Source organism: Procambarus clarkii, chromosome 92 (assembly GCF_040958095.1).
Source record: "Procambarus clarkii isolate CNS0578487 chromosome 92, FALCON_Pclarkii_2.0, whole genome shotgun sequence".
In the NCBI taxonomy this organism is placed as follows: domain Eukaryota; kingdom Metazoa; phylum Arthropoda; class Malacostraca; order Decapoda; family Cambaridae; genus Procambarus; species Procambarus clarkii.
Genome location: NC_091241.1, coordinates 6,900,645 through 6,924,038, shown reverse-complemented (window position 1 = coordinate 6,924,038; position 23,394 = coordinate 6,900,645). Strand labels below are relative to the sequence as shown.

At 39.2% G+C, this 23,394-nt stretch overlaps 1 protein-coding gene across 3 annotated transcripts in view; it reads left to right on the top strand.

Moving 5' to 3' along the window:
• Positions 1-2,996: 2,996 nt before the first annotated feature.
• Positions 2,997-23,394, top strand: part of LOC123775104 (trans-Golgi network integral membrane protein 1) — a 35,407-nt gene continuing 15,009 nt past the window's right edge. For 2 of the 3 annotated variants that reach the window (XR_006775033.2, XM_045769980.2), the window contains exons 1-4: positions 2,997-3,175; positions 6,233-7,597; positions 10,451-10,608; positions 14,132-14,259. Coding sequence is in view for 2 of the 3 variants with exons in the window: in XM_045769980.2 (XP_045625936.1) it covers positions 6,259-7,597; positions 10,451-10,608; positions 14,132-14,259 (1,625 nt within the window). In the remaining variant the exon portion in view is untranslated. Of the gene's footprint in view, positions 3,176-6,232; positions 7,598-10,450; positions 10,609-14,131; positions 23,341-23,394 lie in introns of those variants that run through there. The other variant, XM_045769979.2, reaches the window with a different exon arrangement.

Below are 23,394 nucleotides of genomic sequence, written 5' to 3'. Positions count from 1 at the left end.
GAGCACCATTCCTTCCCTCCATTCCCGCCGTCCCATCCCTAATCCTTATCCTCATCCCTTCCTAGTGCTATATAGTCATAATGGCTTGGCCCTTTCCCCTGATAGTTTCCCCCTTCCCTATCCCCTCTTGCACCGACGGTCTAGATTACTGACTCCCGCCCAGTTTTCCGCTATCACATCTGCTTTATATATTTTTATCTTATACACGCACACATCCCCAGGATGCAGCCCCTAAGCAGCTGTCAAACTCCCAGGTGCCTAGACCGCTCGGCCGCGAGGACCTGTATACTCACCTAGTTGCACTTACCTAGTTGTATTTGCGAGGGTTGAACTCTGGCTCTTTGGTCTCGCCTCTCAACTGGTGTACAGATTCCTGAGCCTACTGGGCTCTATCATATCTACATTTGAAACTGTGTATGGAGTCAGCCTCCACCACATCACTGCCTAATGCATTCCATCTGTTAACTACTCTGACACTGAAAGTTCTTTCAAACGTCCCTGTGGCTCATGTGGGTACTCAGTTTCCACCTGTGTCCCCTTGTACGCATATCCCTCGTGTTAAAAAGTTTATCCTTATCTACCCTGTCAATTCCTCTGAGAAATTTGTAGGTAGTGATCATGTCTCCCCTTACTCTTCTGTCTTCCAGTGTCTTGAGGTGCATTTCCCGCAGCCTTTCTTCGTAACTCATGCCTCTTAGTTCTGGGACTAGTCTAGTCTCTGAACCTTTTCAAGCTTCGCCTTCTGATTGGCAAGGTACGGCTCCATGCTGGGGCCGCATACTCCAGGATCAAGATTGTAACTTACTTAGCTAAATGAATTGTGGGGTTCAGTCCCTGAGCCCATTATGTGCCTCTGTAACCCTTTCCACTACCGCCCACAAGATGGGTATGGGGTGCATAATAAATGAACTAAACTAACTAACTCTTACATATGTGATATGCAAGGTTCTGAATGACTCCTTACACAGGTTCCTGAAGGCAGTTATGATGTTAGCCAGCCTCGCATACGCCGCAGATGTTATTCTCTTGATGGGGGCTTATACAGGTTTGGTGTGATATCAACTCCTAGATCTTTCTCTCTGTCCGTTTCATGAAGGGCTTCATCTCCCATTCTGTATCCTGTGTCTGGCCTCCTGTTTCCAATGCCTAGTTTCATTTCGTTACATTTACTCGGGTTGAATTTTAGCAGCCATTTGTTGGACCATTCATTCAGTCTGTCTAGGTCATCTTGTAGCCTCATACTATCTTCCTCTGTCTTAATCCTCCTCATAATTTTTGCATCATCAGCAAACAATGAGAGGGATGATTCTATACTATCTGGAAGATGATTTACATATATAAGATACAGTACGGGTCCATGGACTGAACCCTGCGGGACTCCACTGGTGACGTCTCGCCAATCTGAGAGTATACTGTATACTTACTTATTTGTATACACATTTACCTATTTGTTCATTTACCTATTTGTACCTTCTTGATTCCAGCACTAGCTCTTCGACCCCGCTTTGCTATATAGCTGCCGGTTGTCTAATACAATGAGTCTTGACCTATTTCTCTATCATATCTACTTTTAAAATAATTTACCTGAATTTACCTGAGGGCCACTGACACTCTAGTGGCCTCGACGAGGAGAGGAAGCCGGCGGCTTGTCAAAGGTCTCCCCATTTGCGCTGATGATATTTTCCAGTTGGATATTAAAATTTAACAGAGTTCTGGCATTTACGGCTCAGCTAAATGAACTGTGGGGTTCAGTCCCTGCTATGAGCCCATCATGTGCCTCTGTAACCCTTTCCACTACCGCCCACAAGATGGGTATGGGGTGCATAATAAATGAACTAAACTAACTAACGGCTCAGTATCTTGTATGTTGTTATCATAGCCCCTTTGTCCTTTCTAAGTATGTACTTTCAACCCCCAATGCATGTTACTTTCTCAACCCAATATACCTTCTTGTATATAAATATATATATCAATAGATAATGAGCGCAACCATTTCTATCCCGCCTGGGATTCGATCCCGGAATTCTCGGTTATGAGCCCAGAACAAACAACATCATTACGTCCTTAAATTTTAAATTTTGCCCCGAGGGGCGAGTTTATTGGGAAGCGCCACTCATCTTGTGAGTGGACACACCGCCATAGCAGCATGTACAACACTCCCCAATAGGAAGAAAACCCGCTGGGTTGTTCATCCTGTCACTTGTACCCAGACACAGCTGGGACTTGCTTAACTGTCTCAAGTGAACAGCTCCTCAAACAAGAAGATTAACATCTGTCAACCCTTAAAAGCTTACGTTATCTTGCGGGTGCAAAATGGGGAAATATTTTAAGAAGTGTCCTTTTATCTCACCAATTAATTTGAAAATATTTCTTTATTAGGCAAATAACTTAGTTTAGTTGATACATTAGACCAATGGGGGAGGAAAGAGGATGTGTGAGTTGGGAAATTGAAATTGAAATAAGTTTATTGAGGTAAAATACACACAAAGGGATGAAGGTAGCTCAAGCTATTCTCACTCCGTTCAGTACATCGTGTTAATACATACATAGATGCACATCACAAGCAATAAACGTATTACCGAACATTCTGAGAGATAAACATATACATTTCCTCCTTTACACAAGTAGTATGGTATGAGTTCTGCCAGAAACGCTGTACGTAATAGTGGCTTTAGGCATTTATGTACTAGCTCTATCTATGAATCCATCAACTTTTGTATCTCACCTTGTCGACCTAATTGTATTTGTGCTGCTTTTTCAGCCATGCTCCCCCCTTTTTTATCTTTATTTTTATTTGTTCTCAACACATTTTATTCTTTATACTCAATTAGCATAAAGTTTTAGTTATTAATGTTTTTCCTGCCCGAAACGCTTTGCGTAATAGTGGCTTTAGGCATTGTATGTACTAGCTCTATCTATAAATCGATCAAATTTTGTAAAATCTCTTGTATGTATGTACCTTACCTGAATAAACATTTATATTTATTTGTATTTGAGTTAGGAAGGTTCAGTGTTGTGGTAGAGGCGGAGGGGAGCAGGCGCGCGCCCACCTCACCTCTCGCCACGTCAGATATTAATCTTTTTTTCCTTCCTCCTGTCGTCACCCTGTGCCCTTGGGGCTCCCTCCGTCAGGAGTAGCCACCGTGCAGGACCTCTCGCACCTACACACTCTCTGGTATGTACATGTGCCGCTGGCAGAGCTTATCCTCCTCCTTTTTTGATTAATAATAATGATATCGGAGCTTTATTGGTTGTGGGAGACTTGTGCCTCTGGCTGGTGCTGTGGTGTTGCTGAGGATAGGTTAGGTTAGGTTTTAGGGATAGGATGGGTTTTAGGGGTAGGATAGGAGAGGTTTGGTTCAAGTTAGCAATGATATTAAATTTGGCAGCTTTTTGAGTGCCTGTAAGGGTTGCTTGGTCTTCCTGGCCCAAACGCTATGGGGTGTTAGTGGCATATAACCAGGCTGTGAGGGTCCGTCTAATTACCACAAGCTTCACAAAGCTTCCTGGCAATACGTTAGTAATGAATAAATATATGTTAGGTTGACCTAACCCAACCAAATCTAACCTAACCTAACCGACGCTTGGATCGTCGACTTGATTTGGCGTCACCAGCTCTTTATTTTCGTCTAATTTCTTTATAAAAAGATACTTTTTCAGATTAAAATTATGTTTTTTCGTGTTGTACATTCAGCACCAACATTATAATGAGTAAATATATCATATTTATTCATTATTAATGTATTGCCAGGAAGCTTAGTGAAGCTTGTGTAGCTTGTGGTAATTAGATGGACCGAGCCATGAGAACTCCATAGTATTGTGTACTCAAACCCAGTGTACCGTGTAATATACATGAATATATTAATGCATTGACAAGCCTCCGGCTTCCTGTCTCTGTCAAGGCCGCTAGAGTGACAGAAGCCCCTCGAGGAAATTCAAAATTGCACAAATCAATGTCACTGCTCCCTGCGGCTCTTTGAGTGGGCCAGGTTCTGGCGCTATTGTCCCCCCCCCCCCTCCTATGCCTAGAGAAGTCCACATCTTATATAACCTAGACGATGGCACCAACTTAGCATAGGAGCTTAAGGGAGCCACCAAAAGTCTCGCCCAGAAATTAGCATTTCATCACATTCAAAAAATTTTTCAACTTTGGCAATCTACTCATTTTTCTCCACTTCTCTCTCATTTTATTTATTATTTTATTTATTTATATACAAAGAGGTACATTGGGTTTATGAGAGTACATAGAAATATGTTTTTACATTCTTGTAAAGCCACTAACATGCATTATGTTTCGGGCAGGTCCTTAATATACTTAGCCCTTGCCCTTAATATACTTAGCCCTTGCCAATATGGCTTCAGACCCAAAAAAAGCACTAACGATGCACTTATTAGTATGCTTAACTCGATTCATACAGCTCTTGATAAAAATGAGTTCCCTGTTGGGTTATTTGTAGACCTGCGTAAGGCTTTTGACACTGTCAACCACCAAAACCTTCTTCTTAAACTACATCATTATGGAGTCAGAGGACACTCCCTGCAATACCTCAAATCCTACCTTACTGACAGGCTCCAGTATGTTTCTGTGAATAATTCAGTTTCTCCCACCCTACCCATCAACATTGGTGTTCCTCAGGGCAGCATACTTGGCCCTCTCCTCTTTCTCATCTACATTAATGACCTTCCAAATGCCTCCCAACACCTCAAACCAATTCTATTTGCTGACGACACAACCTTCATTTACTCCAGTCCTGACCCCCTTGCTCTAAATGCCACAGTAAATACTGAGCTAAATAAAGTCCATCTATGGCTAACTGCCAACAAACTCACCCTTAACATTGACAAAACTTTCTATATTCTGTTTGGCAATAAATCCTCTAATCAAATAAATCTCAAAATAAACAATACCCAAATTTATAACAAATTAGATGGCAAATTCCTTGGCATTCTCATTGACCACAAGCTGAATTTCCAGGGCCACATTCTAAATATATCAAAAAAGTTTCAAAAACTGTTGGCATTCTTTCTAAGATCAGATATTATGTACCCCGCCCTGCCCTGGTGACTCTCTCTTACTCCCTCGTCTATCCATATCTCAACTATGGTATTTGTGCTTGGGGTTCTACTACCCAAAATCATTTACGTCCTCTAATTACTCAACACAAAGCTGCTATTAGGACAATATCCAACTCTGGCCCCAGACATCACTCGGTACCCCTACTCAAATCTCTGAATATGTTAGATATTAAGTCACTGCACATTCTCTCATGTGTATTATACATATATAAAACGCTAAACTGTAATGCCAATCCTGTCCTCAAAAGCTTCATAGAAGGTTGTAACAGAACCCATGAGCACCACACCAGAAATAAATACAGTTTTGATATTCCTAGAGTACGACTTAATCAAACTAGAAATGCTCTACAAATCAAGGGACCAAGATTGTGGAATGACCTTCCCAACCATGTTAAAGACTGTACCTCTCTCAACCAGTTTAAGATAAAAACTAAGCTATACCTAATAAATTCCCTGTAACCTACCTTACCCCTCTAATGTCATCCAATGTCTGTTTTTTTTAAAGAGCGCTGTTTGTCGACAGAATTGTATTTGTGCTGCTTTTTCAGCTATGTTTTCATTCCATGTTTTCATTTTACTCTTTATGCTCAATTAGTATTAAGCTTTAGTCATTTTTTAGTAATTGTTTTTATGCCCGAAACGGTTTGCGTAATAGTGGCTTTAGGCATTGTATGTACTAGCCCTAACTATAAATCCATCACTCTTTGCAAAATCTCTTTTATGTATGTACCTTACCTAAATAAACATTTTGATTTTGATTTTGATTTGATTTGATTAATCTAACAGATAATTTTGAGTAGGTACTGTACACGTTCAATATAACAACTCTGATATAAGATCTTAACACCAATCAGTTCAGTGTTACTAAACTGCTCAACCACTTGCTCCTAACTACAAGTAAACACATTTGTACATTCACCACGGGCATAAACGAGAATGCTGTACTGTATTCCATGCCAAAAATATCCCATGTAAGGTAGATTTATATACTGTACTTGATGCAAGTCTTCAGTAATCCAAACAGTGCCTACCTTGTTTATAGCTAATTTTGTGCTTTCCAAATATTCATGCAAAGCTAGGGTTGAATATAATTTAAAATTTTATATTAAGAATACCTTTTTATTATTACTCACTGATAGATTGATTTACATTTCAGGGGGGAAAAACTCAACTGCCAGTGAAATGAAGGGAGACCATGTGGTTTTAGTGTTGGTGAGCTGTACCTTGTGTATTTCTGTCCCGACATCAGCAGCTCCTCCACACAAAAAAAACATAAACACTGCAATTGCGATCCAACAGAGAAACGAGACTTTATCCGAGAATACCGAGAGACAAAAATCGAAGCCAGGTAAAGTACTTATCCAAGACAAAAATGATGAACCTGTTCGACGGCTGAAAGATGATGAATTAAAATTGGATGATAACCCTGATCATAAACAACCACAACAGTCCAGGACTGACTCAAAATTGAATAACCCAGGTCAAGATAAAAAACAGTCTGGGGTTGACCCAAACATTGATGATAACCCAGGTCAGGATGAGAAACAGTCTGGGGCTGACCCAAAAGTGGATGATAACCCAGGTCAGGATGAGAAACAGTCTGGGGCTGACCCAAAAGTGGATGATAACCCAGGTCAGGATGAGAAACAGTCTGGGGCTGACCCAAAAGTGGATGATAACCCAGGTCAGGATGAACTACAGCCTGAGGCTGACCCAAACATAGACGGTAAACCTGGTCAGGGTGAAAAACAGCCTGGGGCTGACCCAAAAGGGGCTGATAAGCCTGGTCAGGATGAACAACAGCCCACGGTTGAGCAAGAATTGGGCGATACCTCAGGCCAGGCTGCACAGTCTAGAGATGACGAAAAATTTCATAATAGTCCTGGTCACAACCATGAAATTTCTATTGATAACTCAGACTATAAAAAAGATTCTGATCCGGGAATTATATCAGCTGGAAATGATCAAGAAAATAAAAAATCTGAAGCAAAATCTCAAGACACTGAGAACCTGATTACTGAAGAAGCTGCTGACAACACTGAAGATACACAGGATCCAGGTGATTCAGAAGTTAAAGAAGATCCAGACACTTCAAACACTGCCTTGGCTTCAGTTAAGGAAGATAGCATCTTAAACACCAATAGAGACAGTAGTGTACAGAATTCCGATGTTAAAGATGGAGAGAGACCAGGAGATGTACAGAGAAAAGAACCAGATAATAGAAAGTCACATCCAATTATTTTTCCAGAGTCCTCTAATCCCTCAGTTGCACCATTACCAACACAAGGTATTCAGGATCCAAATAAATCTACCCCAGGCTCAGAAAAGGTGAGCTCCAGTATGAAAACAACAACAACAACAACAACAACAGTATCCAGTCTACCGATTGTTGCAGAAATTGCAAAGCCAGAAGACTACCAATCAGTGGAAGCCAAAATGGGAAAAGCTTCGGACTCTCAGTCGGAGAACGACTTGTCATACGACGACAACAGCTACATAAGCGATCCTCATGAGGAAGGAGGTAAGGTATATATAGAACTGCACTCAATTTATCTTTTTTGGGGGAGATTAACATTTAGGGCTGACAAACCACCTACCCTGAGTTTGACCTCTGCAGCACTGGAGATATATTTTCTCTGGTGTATTACAGATACCCACTGTGGTACAGTGGTTGTACATATGGTACAACCATATTGTATGTTACAACAACAACAACAATCAACTGTTACATGCTGGAGTAACTGTTGATTTGTACCAGATGGATCACATTTAATATTTTTTGCTGTGTTCAGTTTTCCCATAATTATTGACTGACTAACAGATGTACATGCACATAATTTGATAACATCATTATTTTTACAGTATGATTCATAAATAAAAAGAGCTAAGCTTTTTTTACTATTTGCCCATTTTGTCAGCGCTACAAATATGCTTTTGTTGAATGATCTTGATTACCCAGTTATCTAAGAGTCGGTCACACGAACCAGAACAAATTTCTAGCTTCCATTCACATAAGATTGAACTGGATCACATTGTCGCTTTACCCTATACGATAAACAAGAAAACACCGTATTACCTTCCTTAATTTTTTTTTTTTTTTTTTTTGAGATATATACAAGAGTTGTTACATTCTTATTGTGATTTTGGGGTACAGTATTTCTTACCTTATTGAATGATAGTACTGTAGTTAATATTTTTGCATTTAATTATTTTTAATTAATGCTGTTATATATGTGAATTTAGATTTTTAAATAGATTATAACAAACCATATATTTTCATACTTTACAGTATGAATCGTTTATTTCTTCCTACTGTATTTGTTAACATCTTGAGATTAGATGTACAGTGCAACCTAGATTTGATGGACTATATGGAACCAACCTTAATTCATTGCAGTGAGGGATTTGTTGCAACTGGAGATGCCTCCAATATGCATTTCCCACACTTTGTGCTGATTTTACTTAATGAAATTTTCATTTCAACTTATAATAGACGACTACCAAATGAACATGTCTACAAAAAAATTTAACCATCTAGCTTATTTCTCACGTCCCCTACTTCAAAACAAAATTCTCAAAAGGTAGCAGGCCCATATGAAAACTTTGCCAACTCAGAATAAAAACAAGCCATAGAATTTAAATATTTAATCTGAATTGATATTGTTAATTTAAGAGGGGTGAGAAGGCTAACCTGTGCACTGGTGATGACAGGTCTTCACATTGAGGGCAATTTTTGTTTGTTTTCATGTTGCTCAAATGATACATAGTTGCCTAATAAATGGGTCATTTACACTCTTGCCAAAAGAATAAGAAAGAGAATACGGACCAACGAAATTTGTCTCATTTTAATCTCCAAACAACGAAATGTGTTTTAAAGATGAGAATCATTCCAGGTCTTTCCCCTACTAATATTCAGCATGTACTCAGATCTGACTTTCTTTTACATTGCAGAGTCTTTTCTTGTTATTGTTATTTATCCTCTCAACATCTTCATTGCTTTACAGTTGCTTGGATTGAACTCTTAAACAAGATTTTGTCTGAACTGTTCAGTAGTTTATATGTATCCTCTTCTAGTAGTCTAAAGTCCTCGTCCATTTTTGCTCTTCCTATTAGATTTGCACGTTAGATTTTTGGTAGGTCATTAACATTGCTCAGGAACAGCAAAAGGGTGGGGGGGGGGGGAGGGTCAGAGGATTTCTCCTTGAGGAACTCCCACCTGCTCTTTCTTTCAACTTCGACATTTTTCCCCCCTATGACACTGACCCTCTTATTTCCTATTGGAAATATTTCAGTTCTTCCAGTTATCTTCCAGCCTGCTTCTCTAAGTTATACTGTAAAATGATACTTTTGTAGGGAGGGGGGGACAATATCAAGGCCAGGATTCATAGGGAAATTATGTAATAGCTTATGAAACCTATTCCTATTTCCTTGACAATTGTGGCTTTGTTTACATTTACTAAGCAGTGTACGAGCTTCACAACTTAAGGTTTTTATTGTTTATAAAGAACTGCATGGCACTTCAGAGCTCATGAATTGTTTAGTGTAAACATAGCTTGCGTGATTGAGGGAAGATGTATGGATTTTGTAAGTGGGATGCATAAGTACTTGACGAAACCTAGTCATATGGTGCCTTGACAGTCCTGTAGGATGTAGCCTACCCTGCCTTTTGTTAATACCTTAGTGACCCTGTTGTAGAACTCTTGGGTCAGATTTGACTGACACTATTTGCTCTTTCTGAAGCCATTTTGGTTTTCTGTTAGGAAGTTTTGCAGCTGTTCTTTAACAAAATGTTTCAATAATTTACATGATTATGAATCCGGTTTATAGTTTAGTTTTTCCTCTTGACACCCTTGATTATTTGTAAAAGGTTCGCCATTTTCCAGGTATCCGGTAGTTCTATGGTGTCTTAACATTTTGTTGTACACAATAGATGAGTACAGAGCTTCCTTTAGCAACAGTGGCATAATCTGGTCTAATATTGCTGCATTTATTTCATCAATTTCCATCAGGTGTGTGTGTTTCACACTGACTTTCTCATCAGTGACTGCAATGTTGTCAGTGTTACATTTATCAATCTGTCATCACCTACACTATCTCTACTCTGGCTCAATCTTAAAAGCTTCATGCTGTCAGGTTTACAAGCAGCAGAGTACGTAATACAGATAGAATTTTGTCTTTGACCTTTGGGAGCAGTGTGTTCAGGCATCCCTGGTGTGGACTATGGAAAACTGTGCAAAAATAACCTTCAATAATTTGTGGAAAAGATTCACTACTTGGTAATAACTTGTTTCACAGTTGTAAAAGTCGCCTTGGTCAATACTCAAAACGTTGCCATTTTGCAAACACATTTTTTTAAAATAACATTAATTCACAGATTTTGAGGTGAAACCTGCCGGCAACGAGGAAGCTCCGTCGCAAGTCAATAATGGAGGAAAGTTCCGTGACGATGAGGACTCGCACTTCTTTGCATATTTCCTCACCATCATGGTGACGGCCATCATTTTCTACCTTGTGTTCCACAATAAGCAGAGAGTAAGACAACTTTAAGTGTTTTGTTTTATGGAATGTAAATACTGCACTGTAGCACAATACTGTACTGTAATAGGGTACTGTATAGCAGCAGTAGTAATAGTAACCATAATGCTAATACTGTACATATTAACATTTTGATTGGTGGTCTCCAGCCACCTGTTAAAATACCAGGAATTGGCCCCATTTGTCCTATGTGGACTTTCAAATTTTATTCATTTTTCTGCTAAACATCTATAGTAATGTTGTCAGTCCTCTGCCACTTAAAGTGGAATGTAAATTAACATTATTAATATTTTGGTAAGCCTATTGTAAATATCAAAATATTGTAGGATGAATATAGCTATGCAATAAAACCAAAATCTAGTCTTGATTGTTATACTTACCGAGATAGCTATTAACCAAAATGTTGTACTTTGTGGCAAAAGTTGCAGTAATCGCTAAGGGATCTTACGGGCTATTCATGCCCATGCCACCTCTTTGGTGGCTTAACCCAAGCCACCTCTTGGGTGGTTGATCAATCAATCAACCAAGGGATCAGAGAACGTGGTGCCAATTGTCAGCAGGAATCATTGCAAAAAACATGGAGAGACCATACTGACTCCTGGATATAATTCAACAATACCAGCCATGAAGTCAATGAGCTGCTTGAAAGTCTGTCAGTGTCTTGCAGGATTGATGCAAGCTCTAGCAACTCTGTACAGCTGAGTGTCTCGTAGATGTACAGACTGATCTCACCCTGTAACTGATGTTTTTGATTACATCTGAAATGTGAATTCTGGTTTCCACATCTCATTGTCATAATAGTCCTTTGTGTGAGTTTCACCTAAAGCTGCAAACATTGCGTTTGCCTCATTTAGGAGACCAGTTACAAAGTGGACATTCTCTTAAGAGGTGGTTAACCTCCCACAACAAGCGGCAGAAGAAGACGAAAGCTGTAAAGCAAATAAAAGCATTCACCTTAATATGAATGTGTGGAGAGTAAAAGCTATCTGATAGGTTCCATACCACCTGGAGGGCATCATAGCTTTCACAGATGTCCTCCAACAATAAATGTTGCACACGCAGTTGGAGTGAAAGGTGTGTAACAGGAATACTGTCTACACTCAATAATCCGACTAATATGGAGCCACGCCCAATTTTAGTAAGCCTGACTTTCAAGTTACTGTAGCTGAATTTTTACCTTGAAAAGTCCACAAATTACAAAAAATTCAATTTATTCGGTATTGTTACACTCAGAAATCACACTAACGTGATGTATCAAATGAACAAATCCACAAGGGCCGTGACGAGGATTCGAACCTGCGTCCGGGAGCATCCCAGACATGTCTGGGATGCTCCCGGACGCAGGTTCGAATCCTCGTCACGGCGCTTATGGATTTGTTTATACGGTACTGTCTTTCATTCAGCAGAATCTCGGTAACCCTAATTTTTATTAGTTGAACAATACAAAATTTGAACCCAAATTTATTCAGGTTACCCATGGATTCCGGTTACAGGTATTGGGATTACAGAGTTCTCTCCGTACAGTAAGAGTTCATGAAGAGTGACTCATCTGTGAAAACGACATGCAGCACGTGTTGTCTTGGGTGGGTGAAGGAGCCATCACAGAATGACCAACAAAGTGATACAAGGCAATATAAATGTTGTTTTACATATGTATTGCTTCTTCGCCTTGGACTAAGATCAAAGTGTAATAATGTTATAAGATTAGAAAATACATGGTAAGCAGACAGCACGCTGGACATGTGATCCTGTGGTCCCAAGTTCGATCCCGGGCACCGGCGAGAAATAATGGGCAGAGTTTCTTTCACCCTATGCCCCTGTTACCTAGCAGTAAATGGGTACCTGGGAGTTAGTCGGCTGTCACGGGCTGCTTCCTGGGGTGTGTGTGTGTGTGTGTGTGGTGTGGTGTGGGGGGGGGGCAGAAGTAATAGTAGTTAGAAACAGTTGATTGAGAGTTGAGAGGCGGGCCGAAAGAGCAGAGCTCGATCCCCGTAAGCACAACTAGGTGAATACCAGGCGCTAACAGGAAATGGCCATTAGATCTGTTGAAAAATGTTCAGAAGCAGCAGTGAGCAGTGAGGTAGCAGGGTAGAGGGGCAGAATCCCACAAGCCAAACCCTGGAAAGAACAGATGAAAAAAAGGGGTACTGTACCGTTCTGCAGAATTAAAATGAAAAAGTTCTTGTTCACTCCCATGAAGTACTCAGACATGCAAGACATACAGTACTTATAAATAAAGCATAACTAAATACACTATAAATTAACTCAAATTGGCAGGTCTGAAAGTCTCAAGTGCTACCTGAACACCAGGACAACTCAGGAGAAGTGTCAGAAAGGAGGACACTTGAAATCCTTGAGAAGATAGCTCTGCCGAGGAAATGAGAATGCGAGCTACCACCAGGAAAGATAACCAAGTAATAGTCGAGGCCAATTAATAAGCCAAGGAGATTTAAAAAGATGGGGAGCATAAACATAATTTTGAACCATAATAGGAATAAATAAATACTGAGCATGCCGACCTGCAGCTTCCATGGAACACACTGACCCCAAACATAACTGAAAGTGTCGGTCCTTGCATAGCAGTAGTTGGTACCAGGCATGTGTGTGTGTGAAGGTGGCAGGCAGGCTGAATCCCTGGTGACCCGAGCTGCCACTTGGTAATGCTGTTAGATAATAGTGCAGGGTTTGTCAATATTTTGCAAACTACCACTTCCTATGGTAGTTTTCATCTTTTCTCTCCGTCTCGTCAAACTTTTGTAGTTTATTTGGCAGCGTCTGTGGTTTCTGGGCAGTTTTACTCAGTTACGTGGTTGATCTTGCGGTTCCTGATGATCAGTAGGCCTGCACAAGCACATAGGCTTGGTGTGTGTGTGTGGGTGGGTGGGGGGGTAGGGAAGAGATGATGCTTATAAAAATAAAAAAAAAAAAAAGTTTATTTAGGTAAGGTACATACATACAATAAATTTTTACAAAGATTGGTTGACTTATAGGTAGAGCTAGTACATACAATGCCTAAAGCCACTATTACGCAAAGCGTTTCGGGCAAAGCCTGAGGCTTTGTAACATTGCCAGCTTACTTGATGGTTAGCTCCAAAAATATGGCATTACAATAAAAGGGTCAATCAAAATAAAAAATGACTAACTTCATATGGACCTGGAAACAAGAATGTTTTTGTTTTTGTCTTTTATTCAGCACTCAATTTAAGAATTAATTTCTGCAAACATTGATCTAGTTTCTGATTTTTATAATGTATTCATTATTATTTTTTCTTATAAGGGTTTATCTTTATATTTCATTTAATGTGCGGGATTTCAGCTTTATGTACCCGCTCATAATTCTTGCCGCAAGTATTTTCCCTTTTCATATTCGATGATTAAAAGATGCTCAAGTTATGACGCGACATTTATTTCTCGTTGCATTCCAGATGTTATTTTATATATTTTTTTCATAATTTGTTACTCAAGCTAATGTTCTACTATGATCTTGGCTCCCTTAATAAAGTTGATTTTCCTCTTTCAGATTATTGCCTTGATAATTGAAGGTCGGGCACCTAGAAGTGGCAGAACTCGTAGGTCATCTAGTCGAGCCAAATATCACAAGCTTGACAACAACCTTGAAGAAGCCATAACAGCCACCAAGGGTTCAAAGTATGACAGAATGTACTAGGAGTGTGCGGACTTTCACACACTTGTGTATTTTTCTTGTTTGAGTTTGTGCACCGCTCTGTAGTTTTTTTTTTAGCCAAGAAAACAGGCACAAAACTGGATGCTTTGTTGGGTAGTGGAGAAAGGCACTGCATAATGCTTTGATGAAGGTATTGCACAAAAAATGTTGCTGTAACTACAGTACTTGGAATTTGAGTGGAAATTTGGGATTCCATTTTGTGTCTGTAACAGTTCTTTTTCCATGGCGCTCTCTTTGCCTTTGGTGAAAGAATATAAGACTAATACAAGTGAGTTTAACACCTGCTGGCTATAATTTTATGGCTAAGAATTCATTGTAGTACAGCAAGGCTTTGCTAGTTTGTGCTAACTGAATGCCTGATCTGCTAAAGTAGTCGTGTAATCACAGAAGTGTTACCAAATACAGTATGTACAAATGATGGCAACTTGGACAGCAACTAGGAATACCACCGAGTTTTTAATAAACTTGCTAAGATCTAGTAAATAGTGAGCCAAAAATAAAGTGCTAAATTAATCCTGAAACCAAACAAAATTCAACATTTAAGTAAATAAAAAGAAAGTTAATTACTTATCTGTGGGATGAGTCTTAAAATGTCAGATAAAATACCATGGTCATCTAATATATATATGGATAATAATTTTAATCACATAACACAAGCATGTTTTCCTGTTACTATCAAACTCTTGTTAATAATAATAATAATAATACAGTTTGAGTTTTTGAGGGCTAAGGCAAAAGAAATTCATTTGTGCTAAGCACCTTCGGGTAATTATATACTGGTTTGTACATGCCTACAAATCAATGGTGAAATTCACAGCATCTTGAATTAAACGTTCAGGGTGATGGTTAAGTGTTACAATACTGCTTTCACAAGTTCAGTAAACATAAGTTTGTTGCAAAACTGACACTGTTTGCCCTCCTTGCTTCCTTATGCAATCACTTTACAAGGCATTCTTTCAACATGTCTTGACCATCTCGGAACACTTTCCTTATTCTTGCGGTGTGTGTTGACTTTTGAATTGCACATCATGTTATTTGTATTTTGTGCTCTAATCTGCTAATACCACTCACGCTTCCCAGAATACCTATTTTTACCGGTTTACACATTCTTTATCTTTGGGTTTACACGTTCTTGCCACAGTTGCCTTGTACAAGAGTCGGCACTAGTAATGTTTCAAACCGGCATATAGCTGCATCTACTTCTTTTAGGCCTAGTCTAAGCTGGGCTTGCTTTGCTCCAGCCTCTGTCCTTCCTTGTCACACACCCTATTATTGGGTCATATTGCACACATTTCTCTCATCAATCACTCGCACCAGGTATTTAAGTGATTGATCGCCTAATATTTCACCATTCAGACTTGTTTCATAAGTTTCCCTCTCTCCAACACTGTTAACCGATTTTATTCGAATCAATCAAATTTTCAGCTGTCTTCACGAATCTGTAAACTCCTTCTAATAATGAATGACTATTTGCATACAGTAATTCAAATTTAACATACTACTGTATAACACGGTGGTCTACACATTCGACTCGCAACAGGAATTATTTTAGGTTTGCACCTTTTGTACCCTGATCTCCACCATGACCCCCATCTATTTATGTAATGATCGACCAAGGTGATATTACACAACCCTGGTGCACCACTTCACTAATTTGATAAATGCTCCTTACAAAAAAACATGTCAACCCATGGTGGATAGGCCACTGAACTTTCAAGCCTTCTCTCTCCACATCCAGATCCTCTTCCAAGAATTGAATCTCCACACCCTTCTTCCTCCCCTATCCTTTCCAAGCTCTTTGGCCATAAAAAGCAAAAGCTCCTCACACTATATATGAATTTAGCACTGAACTCCAAACAAGGCAGGACTTTAGAATGCTGATCATAAACATTTAAATTTCTTGCTCTTCAGTATTTTAACAGATTTCAATTTTGCAGTCCATCACATTTGTTTCTCCTTCTGTATTCTAACCACTAAATCGATCTCCAATACTTCACTCTCCCACCTGTGAAAACCCATCACCTAGCCTTTCTCTGATTGCACATTGTATAACTCCTTCACCACCTTGTATACCACTTTCTGCTGTAAGCACTGGAGCATTAGAAACAAAGATTGGTCAGCAAACAGTTTCAATTAACGTCAACAAAACTGACACCCTGCAAACTTTTGTTTTTCCTTGTTCCACTTCATCTATTTATATTAAAGGCCATATTCAGCAAAGTTTGAGTATATATATATATATATATATATATATATCTATCTATCTATCTATCTATCTGTAGAAGTGCATCTTGGTATGATTTTTCATATGTTAAAAGAACGTAGTTGATCTCAAATGTAATGAATTTAATGTTTTCTCCAACAGCAAGGAGAGCAACTTTAAAATATTTCCATTGCAATGTTAAGGCACCGACTAATCGGCATTGAACCTCTTCTCCCAGGATTTTGGTCTACTGAGTATTTTGTCAAATGTTTGTTTTTCTGACTCCAAATAATAGAACACATCTTTGCCCATATGTTGACAGCAAAATTATATATAAACAATGCATTTTAAATATGTTTTCAAATAAAATGGAGAAAGTAAAGATAAAAATTAAGGGGAAGGAAGTATTTTATACTTCTACAATAGCCGATTTATCCTTGCTTCCCTGTGTAGGAGGAATAAAGGAATACAGTACAGTACTAACCTTTTTTTCTCTAATGATGTGCACAATTCAGGAAAAATTATTAACCCCTGACACTAGTTTAATTCCTATCTGCTATTCTTCCACTTAATATGTTACAAAAAATTTATATGCACACCTTGATGATGTACTTTTAAATAGCTGCACAATTTAGTCATTTTAAAACTCATTACAAATAATATTAAATGAGATTATAAAAGATGTTCCGGACCAACCGGGCTGTGGTGGGTATGTGGGCCTGCAGGCCGCTCCAGGCAACAGCCTGGTGAACCAAACTCACAAGTCAAGCCTAGCCTCGGGCCGGGCTTGGGGAATAAAAGAACTCCCAGAACCCCATCAACCAGGTATCAACCAGATGCCATTCACACCCTTCCATTTTTCGATAATTTTCGGTGAAATTTTACCAAGCAAAAATGTTAGTTTCAACATATAATATTAATGGTTATTTACCAGATGCACCCAAATATACAGAGGCTTCACCCATGATTCTCAGTATTTCTCATACCAAATCCCCTAAACATTTTTTATTCAATGACGGTTAACAATGTAAATGAATTTGGCCAATTGACCTTCCCACACCCAAAACTAATATTGTGTATTGAGGAACCTGAAAGGATGAAGAAATCTTGATCAGGAGAAAGCTAGAAATAGATTTCAAGATTTACAGATGAAATTAATTGCTATCGATATATACTGTCCATGGGAAGTTGTGGATGGTTCAATAGATTCAAGGCTGTCAATTTTACATAATATTGAAGTAATTGTAAGGCTTTTATAGTGCATCATCTCTTACATCTTTAGAAGCCAGTGACATTAAGGATTGTCCACCCATCTTGACTGCTTATTCACCACTACTAACTTCAGTGGTATAACTAGGCCTTTCACTCTTCAAAAATTGTGACTTCTGATAAGTAAGACAACCATCGTTCATGGGAAAACAAAAATGTAGTTTATTACCTTATTTTCCCAAAAATTTGGAGTTTTAAATTTTAGTTTTTGGTGTTCTGAAAATGCTTCCTTATTTATTGCAGTGTTTCTATGAGAAATGTGGTTGAGTGTTCCGAGTGCATTTTTGGGGCGCATTGTTAGTGTGTTTGGGACTCGGTGTACTGATATTTGTTCACTTGCCCTTTTAAAATGACCATAGAAATGCAGATTAATGTTAATGGTTTATGTATGTGACAAAACATTAACAAACAATTATGGTACGGTTTAATTAATAGTTAGAGAGTTTGGCTCACATAAGAAGTATGTGAAATGAACCTGTGGTAAAATATATATTGTCACCGTCACTAAGCCACTGTTAGCTGTGCTCAAGGGCAAGGCATAACTTTGAACTGCCTCATGAATATTTAGAAGGAATATTAAGCTGTAGCCTAACGCACCAGACCTCATGAGAACCCAGCTGTTGCCTGTTGTAAGCCAGGACCAAACTCTAGCTCTTTGGCAACAGCTCATTTTCTCGAATTACCACTACCAAAAAAAGCTTCTGTTTTTACCTAATTGGAAAGGTGAAAACTCTAGTATTATGGTTTTTTAGTTTGTCATATTTATAACAGATTGGTAGAATCCATAACAAATCTGGTGTTAGGTATGAAGTTTTACCTGGATGGGGTCTGGGAGTTGTTCTACTCAAGCCCAGCTGGAGCCAGGCTCGACTTGTCAGAGCTTGGTCTAACACTGTTGCTTGGAGCAGCCTGCAGGCCCACATATCCACAACAGCCCAGTTGGTTCAGCACTTTTTGCAGAAAACCGTCAAATTTTCCTTGACTTTCAATTTTGTTCCAGCAACATTAATTAATCTTGCTGGGACGATATTGAACAACCATGAACCTCTGATGTTCAGACAGTGTTCTGATTTTTGCCTAATGTACCTCTGTTCTTCACTGACTATTCTGCATTTCCTTCCATATCGTTCACTCTCGTATGTTATTTTACTGTGCAAATTTGTGACCTAGCCCTCCAGTACTTTCCATATACCCAGTATAATTTGGTACCTTTCTCGTCTCCTTTCTAGGGTACATTTTGAGAGCTTTGAGATGATCCCCATAGTTTAGGTGCTTTATCGTGTGTATGCATGCTGTACATGTTCTCTGTGTTCCCTCTTTCAGCAATCTCTCCTGCTCTGAGGTGAGAAATGAGCATAGAGCAGTACTCAGTGGGACAGCACAAGCAATTTGAATAGTACGAGCATTGTGATGAGATCCTTGGATTTGAAGGTTCTTGTATATCATCCTATAATTTTTCTAGTCGATGCTACATTTGCTTGGTTATGCTCCCTAAACATTAGGTCATCAGACATCATTACTCCCATATCCTTTACATGATGCTTTCCTACTATGGGCAGATTTTATTGTTTTGTACTGTGTCGAGGACAAGTGATGGTTGTAGATTAGAGATCGACCAATGCCAGGTAAACTGACCAAAAGGCATAGGCAGAGCAAAGTAAGTGACTGCTTGTATAAAATTAGCTCCCCCGCACCCCTGCCAGATAAACCAGGCAAATGATGTGGGGGGAGGGGGAGGTTAAATACCCTTTCTGTGATGTGCCAGTCTGCCACCAGGAGGCAATCCATGTCACCTGGGGTCATAGCCAGCCTGTTCCCTCACTGGCACAACCTGTACAAAAGCCCATAGGGAAGAAGGGAACAAGCAGGGAAGCTATTGGGGGGGGGGGGGGATTACAGATGTGGTGGGAGGTGTTTGTATAATTAGACAGATTACCATTTCTCTAATAATAATTGTTGTCTGACCAATGTCTTAACTCATTACCACTATGGTGCAGCTTCTCATAGGCCCCAATTGAATAGTCATTCAAAATTCTCAATTACCCCCTGCCTTTCTCCCCCTCCCTTTTTTTTTTTTTTTTTTTTTTTTTTTTTTTTTTTTTTTTTTTTTTTGACGCTGCATCAATTGCTCATTGCCTCAATGTCGGCCTGGTGATCTGGTACACTGACGTTGGCAGGGTAAAATAACCCCATGCATAGATGAATAAAACCTTGTATCTTATTGTCAGATGCACCACCAAGGATGCTTACTCACATCCCTGGCACATTCTTGTTAGATAAATGATTTCTCAAGTCAAGAGTCTTAGAGCTGCTATTTCTCATTTTATTTTAGAATAATAATTTTATTTATCATTTCTCATATTTTATTTTAAGCTTAAATAGTTACCGAGCATGGTCGAAGATCTAGAATTTATTAAGTACAGTATTTACAAATACAGTACACACATGGTGATATGCCATATAGAGTACATGACCTGGCTTACAGACCTGGTGAGCAATATGAGACTATGCAACTCTTAACTGAGATTGATACCTTGGTAGCTTGAAGAGCTTACTCTCAATGGTGCCTCGGTAGAAGAGGATGGTGTTATTTAAAAATCGGAAAAGATGACCTGGGCTTACCCATCAGAAAAGAATGGTAGAACAGGGTCTTTGTTAAATAGTTGAAAGAAAGCGGGGCTCCGAGCAGTTGACAGCAAGAGAATAGACCCCTGGTAAATAATGGCAGCTGCAGGCTCCAGCACACATGAACAGCGAGACCAAGCTATGTCCAACAAGGAACAAGAGACAAGCAGGAGACCAAGAGACCACACCCACCACCTCCACACCCACCACCACCACACCCACCACCACCACACCCACCACCACCACACCCACCACCACCACACCCACCACCTCCACACCCAACACCACCACACCCACCACCTCCACACCCAACACCACCACCACCACACCCACCACCACCACACCCATATCAGAAGCCCCAAACGTGAAGCATATCCAGAAGCCCCAAACGTGAATATCGGCTGGGGACAAAATTGCAAAGAGAGAAGTCAGAGCAGTAAATAACCACACATTGATAGGAAGGGAGAGAGGTACTGTACTAGAAGCCTCTTGGCAAACCTGGGACATTGCAGTTAACCAGAAAGCAAGACAAACTCCCAGAAAACCAACTCGTTCTTGCATCTGTATATGGCAAGCTCTCCTCAAGATCTTGTGCCTTTGCTCTAGGCATTTTATGTTGTTGATAATTACTGTGAGTGGCTTGCATGCCAGTCCTAGCCTAGCTGCACATGGTAGTGCACCTTAACGTAAACACGGACAGTAGGACAACCGAGCCAGCGCTAGTTTCATAAATTTTTGACTTTATATTGTTAAGGAAGTATTTTAGGTGGTTCTGAGACTGCAGTCTTGCTTCTCACCAGCAGTGGTCTATTTTGTATGCTGACTTTCTGGGTGCCTTCCTTGGTGGTGGCAGACATGAATCATAAATGCCATTACTCCCTGCGCCTCTCTGAGGAGGGGCCAGGTTTGGCTCATGGTTCCTGGTAGGCCAAATTGAACTCTGTGACTGATGGCACCTAACAAGTTTGGCACTACAGTGTATCAGCTATAGTAGCTTCCAGCAGCCATCAGGGCTTGCCCATAGATTTGCATTTCATTTCATTCAACACTGGTTTTTGATGGTTGCAAAACTACACAAAAACTTTATTCTCGTTTCTTTGTACTGTATGTATCAGGCAGCAATAAGCAATACTGTGTGTCCATCATAAAACAATCTGACTAAAGGGATAATGATAGGTGTTGAGATCTTGATCCAAGGCAAGATAAGCCTTACTTCCCTGTTCAACATCATTATTTGTAGGATTTCTGTTCTTGGCATAATTGACTGCCTGAAATTATCCTGATTTCCAGCATGGAAGTGCTCTCAAGTTGTTAAAGAATTGTGTGTGTTTATCTTAGCATATGAAACATACAGTAATCCTAAGACAATTGCCCCCAAGTTACAAATACAGTATGGCATGTTAATATTTGTGAAACATAACATACAAATATATGCAGTAGGAGGTTTAAGCTATACTATAATTAACATACCTACATGATTTTGTTAATGCAGTATAATGTGTGAGTTTGTTAATCAGAGTTTGTGTGCGATTGCTTTAAGCAAATAAATAACTGATTGTAATAGCTTTGAAAATTTAATTCACACGCGTTATGGGTTGTTCTGACATGCCGTTCCCAGAAGTTAACCTGGATGGCTGCAAGTTAATGTTAATTATTCAGTCCTCCTTCCCTTTGTTTGGCTTCATTATTTTTTCTAATAAAGGTTTACAATTAATAGGTTTGTGATACGTATAGTAAAAATAAAAAAAATAATCACACTCGACATACTGTGTAGCCATCCTTCAACCCAAAAGTGTACTGGGTGTGTGTGTGTGTGTGGGGGTAGGTGGAACCCTGAATGTGAATTTTTACAACGATTTTAAATTTGTTCAACTTAAAATTTACACAGAAATTTGCAAATGAATGTGCCGTCATATGGTAAAAATAAACAGAAGGCTGGTGTTATACTTTGGTGCTGATATTGAAGCCATCTTGCCTGCACCGCAGTAAGCTAGCCAATTTTGAAATGTTTATAAACATTTTACATTTGTACAGCTGTTTATTGTTGTATGTTATTTATTTTTTATATGTAAATATTTTTAAATGATTGTTCAACTGTTGTAAAAGTTAACAAAAAATATTCATAATTTTTTTTTTTTTTTTGTAATATACTGTACAGTACTCTATACATTTGAACCTACTGTAACCTTTTTTTTATCAGTAATTTCTTTTTTCTTTCTTTGCTGTTCCATGATGGGGTTATATACAATATCTATAAATGTGTATATATTTACCCAGAGAACTCACCACAAGCACATTGAAAGATGTAGGTAGAGACAAGTGTGTGGCATTCTGCCGGATACTAGGGACCACGGCCCACCGCACGGCCTGGTCAGTTTCAGCCAGTTGTTGGCTGCATCATTTGAACAGTATTCATCATGTTATGATTGAAAATATTAACTTTGGAGACAATGAATAAGTCAGTGACAGGCAGAATATTATGTTTAGAGAAAATGTACGTGTGTGTGTGTGTGTGTGTGTGTGTGTGTGTGTGTGTGTGTGTGTGTGTGTGTGTGTGTGTGTGTGTGTGTGTGTGTGTGAGTGAGACGGACTGCGTCGTTGGAACAAGGTCGTTAGTGTTTGCATGACACATCAGAACACAAGTGTTAATATTTAGCTTTTATTGTGTATACACTGAAGAGTTGACTATATGAACAGTAGTGGTGATATATGAATACAATTGCCTCTTGTTTAGCTTGTTGCTACTTCATTAAGAGTTGTTAGTGATCTTACCAATGGAAAATGGTCATTATTTGTGATTTTTTAAATAAAAAGTGAAGCATCAGTTTGTGAAGGAAAAACAAAAGAATGCCAAAGAGAGTGTTTAGGCTCGTGTTTGCATTTATACAATTTTGTTCAGTTGCAATATGATCATTGTTCACTTTATTATACTGTGATACTCCTGAAACACCTTGCTTGATTACCCCTAATTGTGCAATGTAGATTTTGTTTGAAACGACCT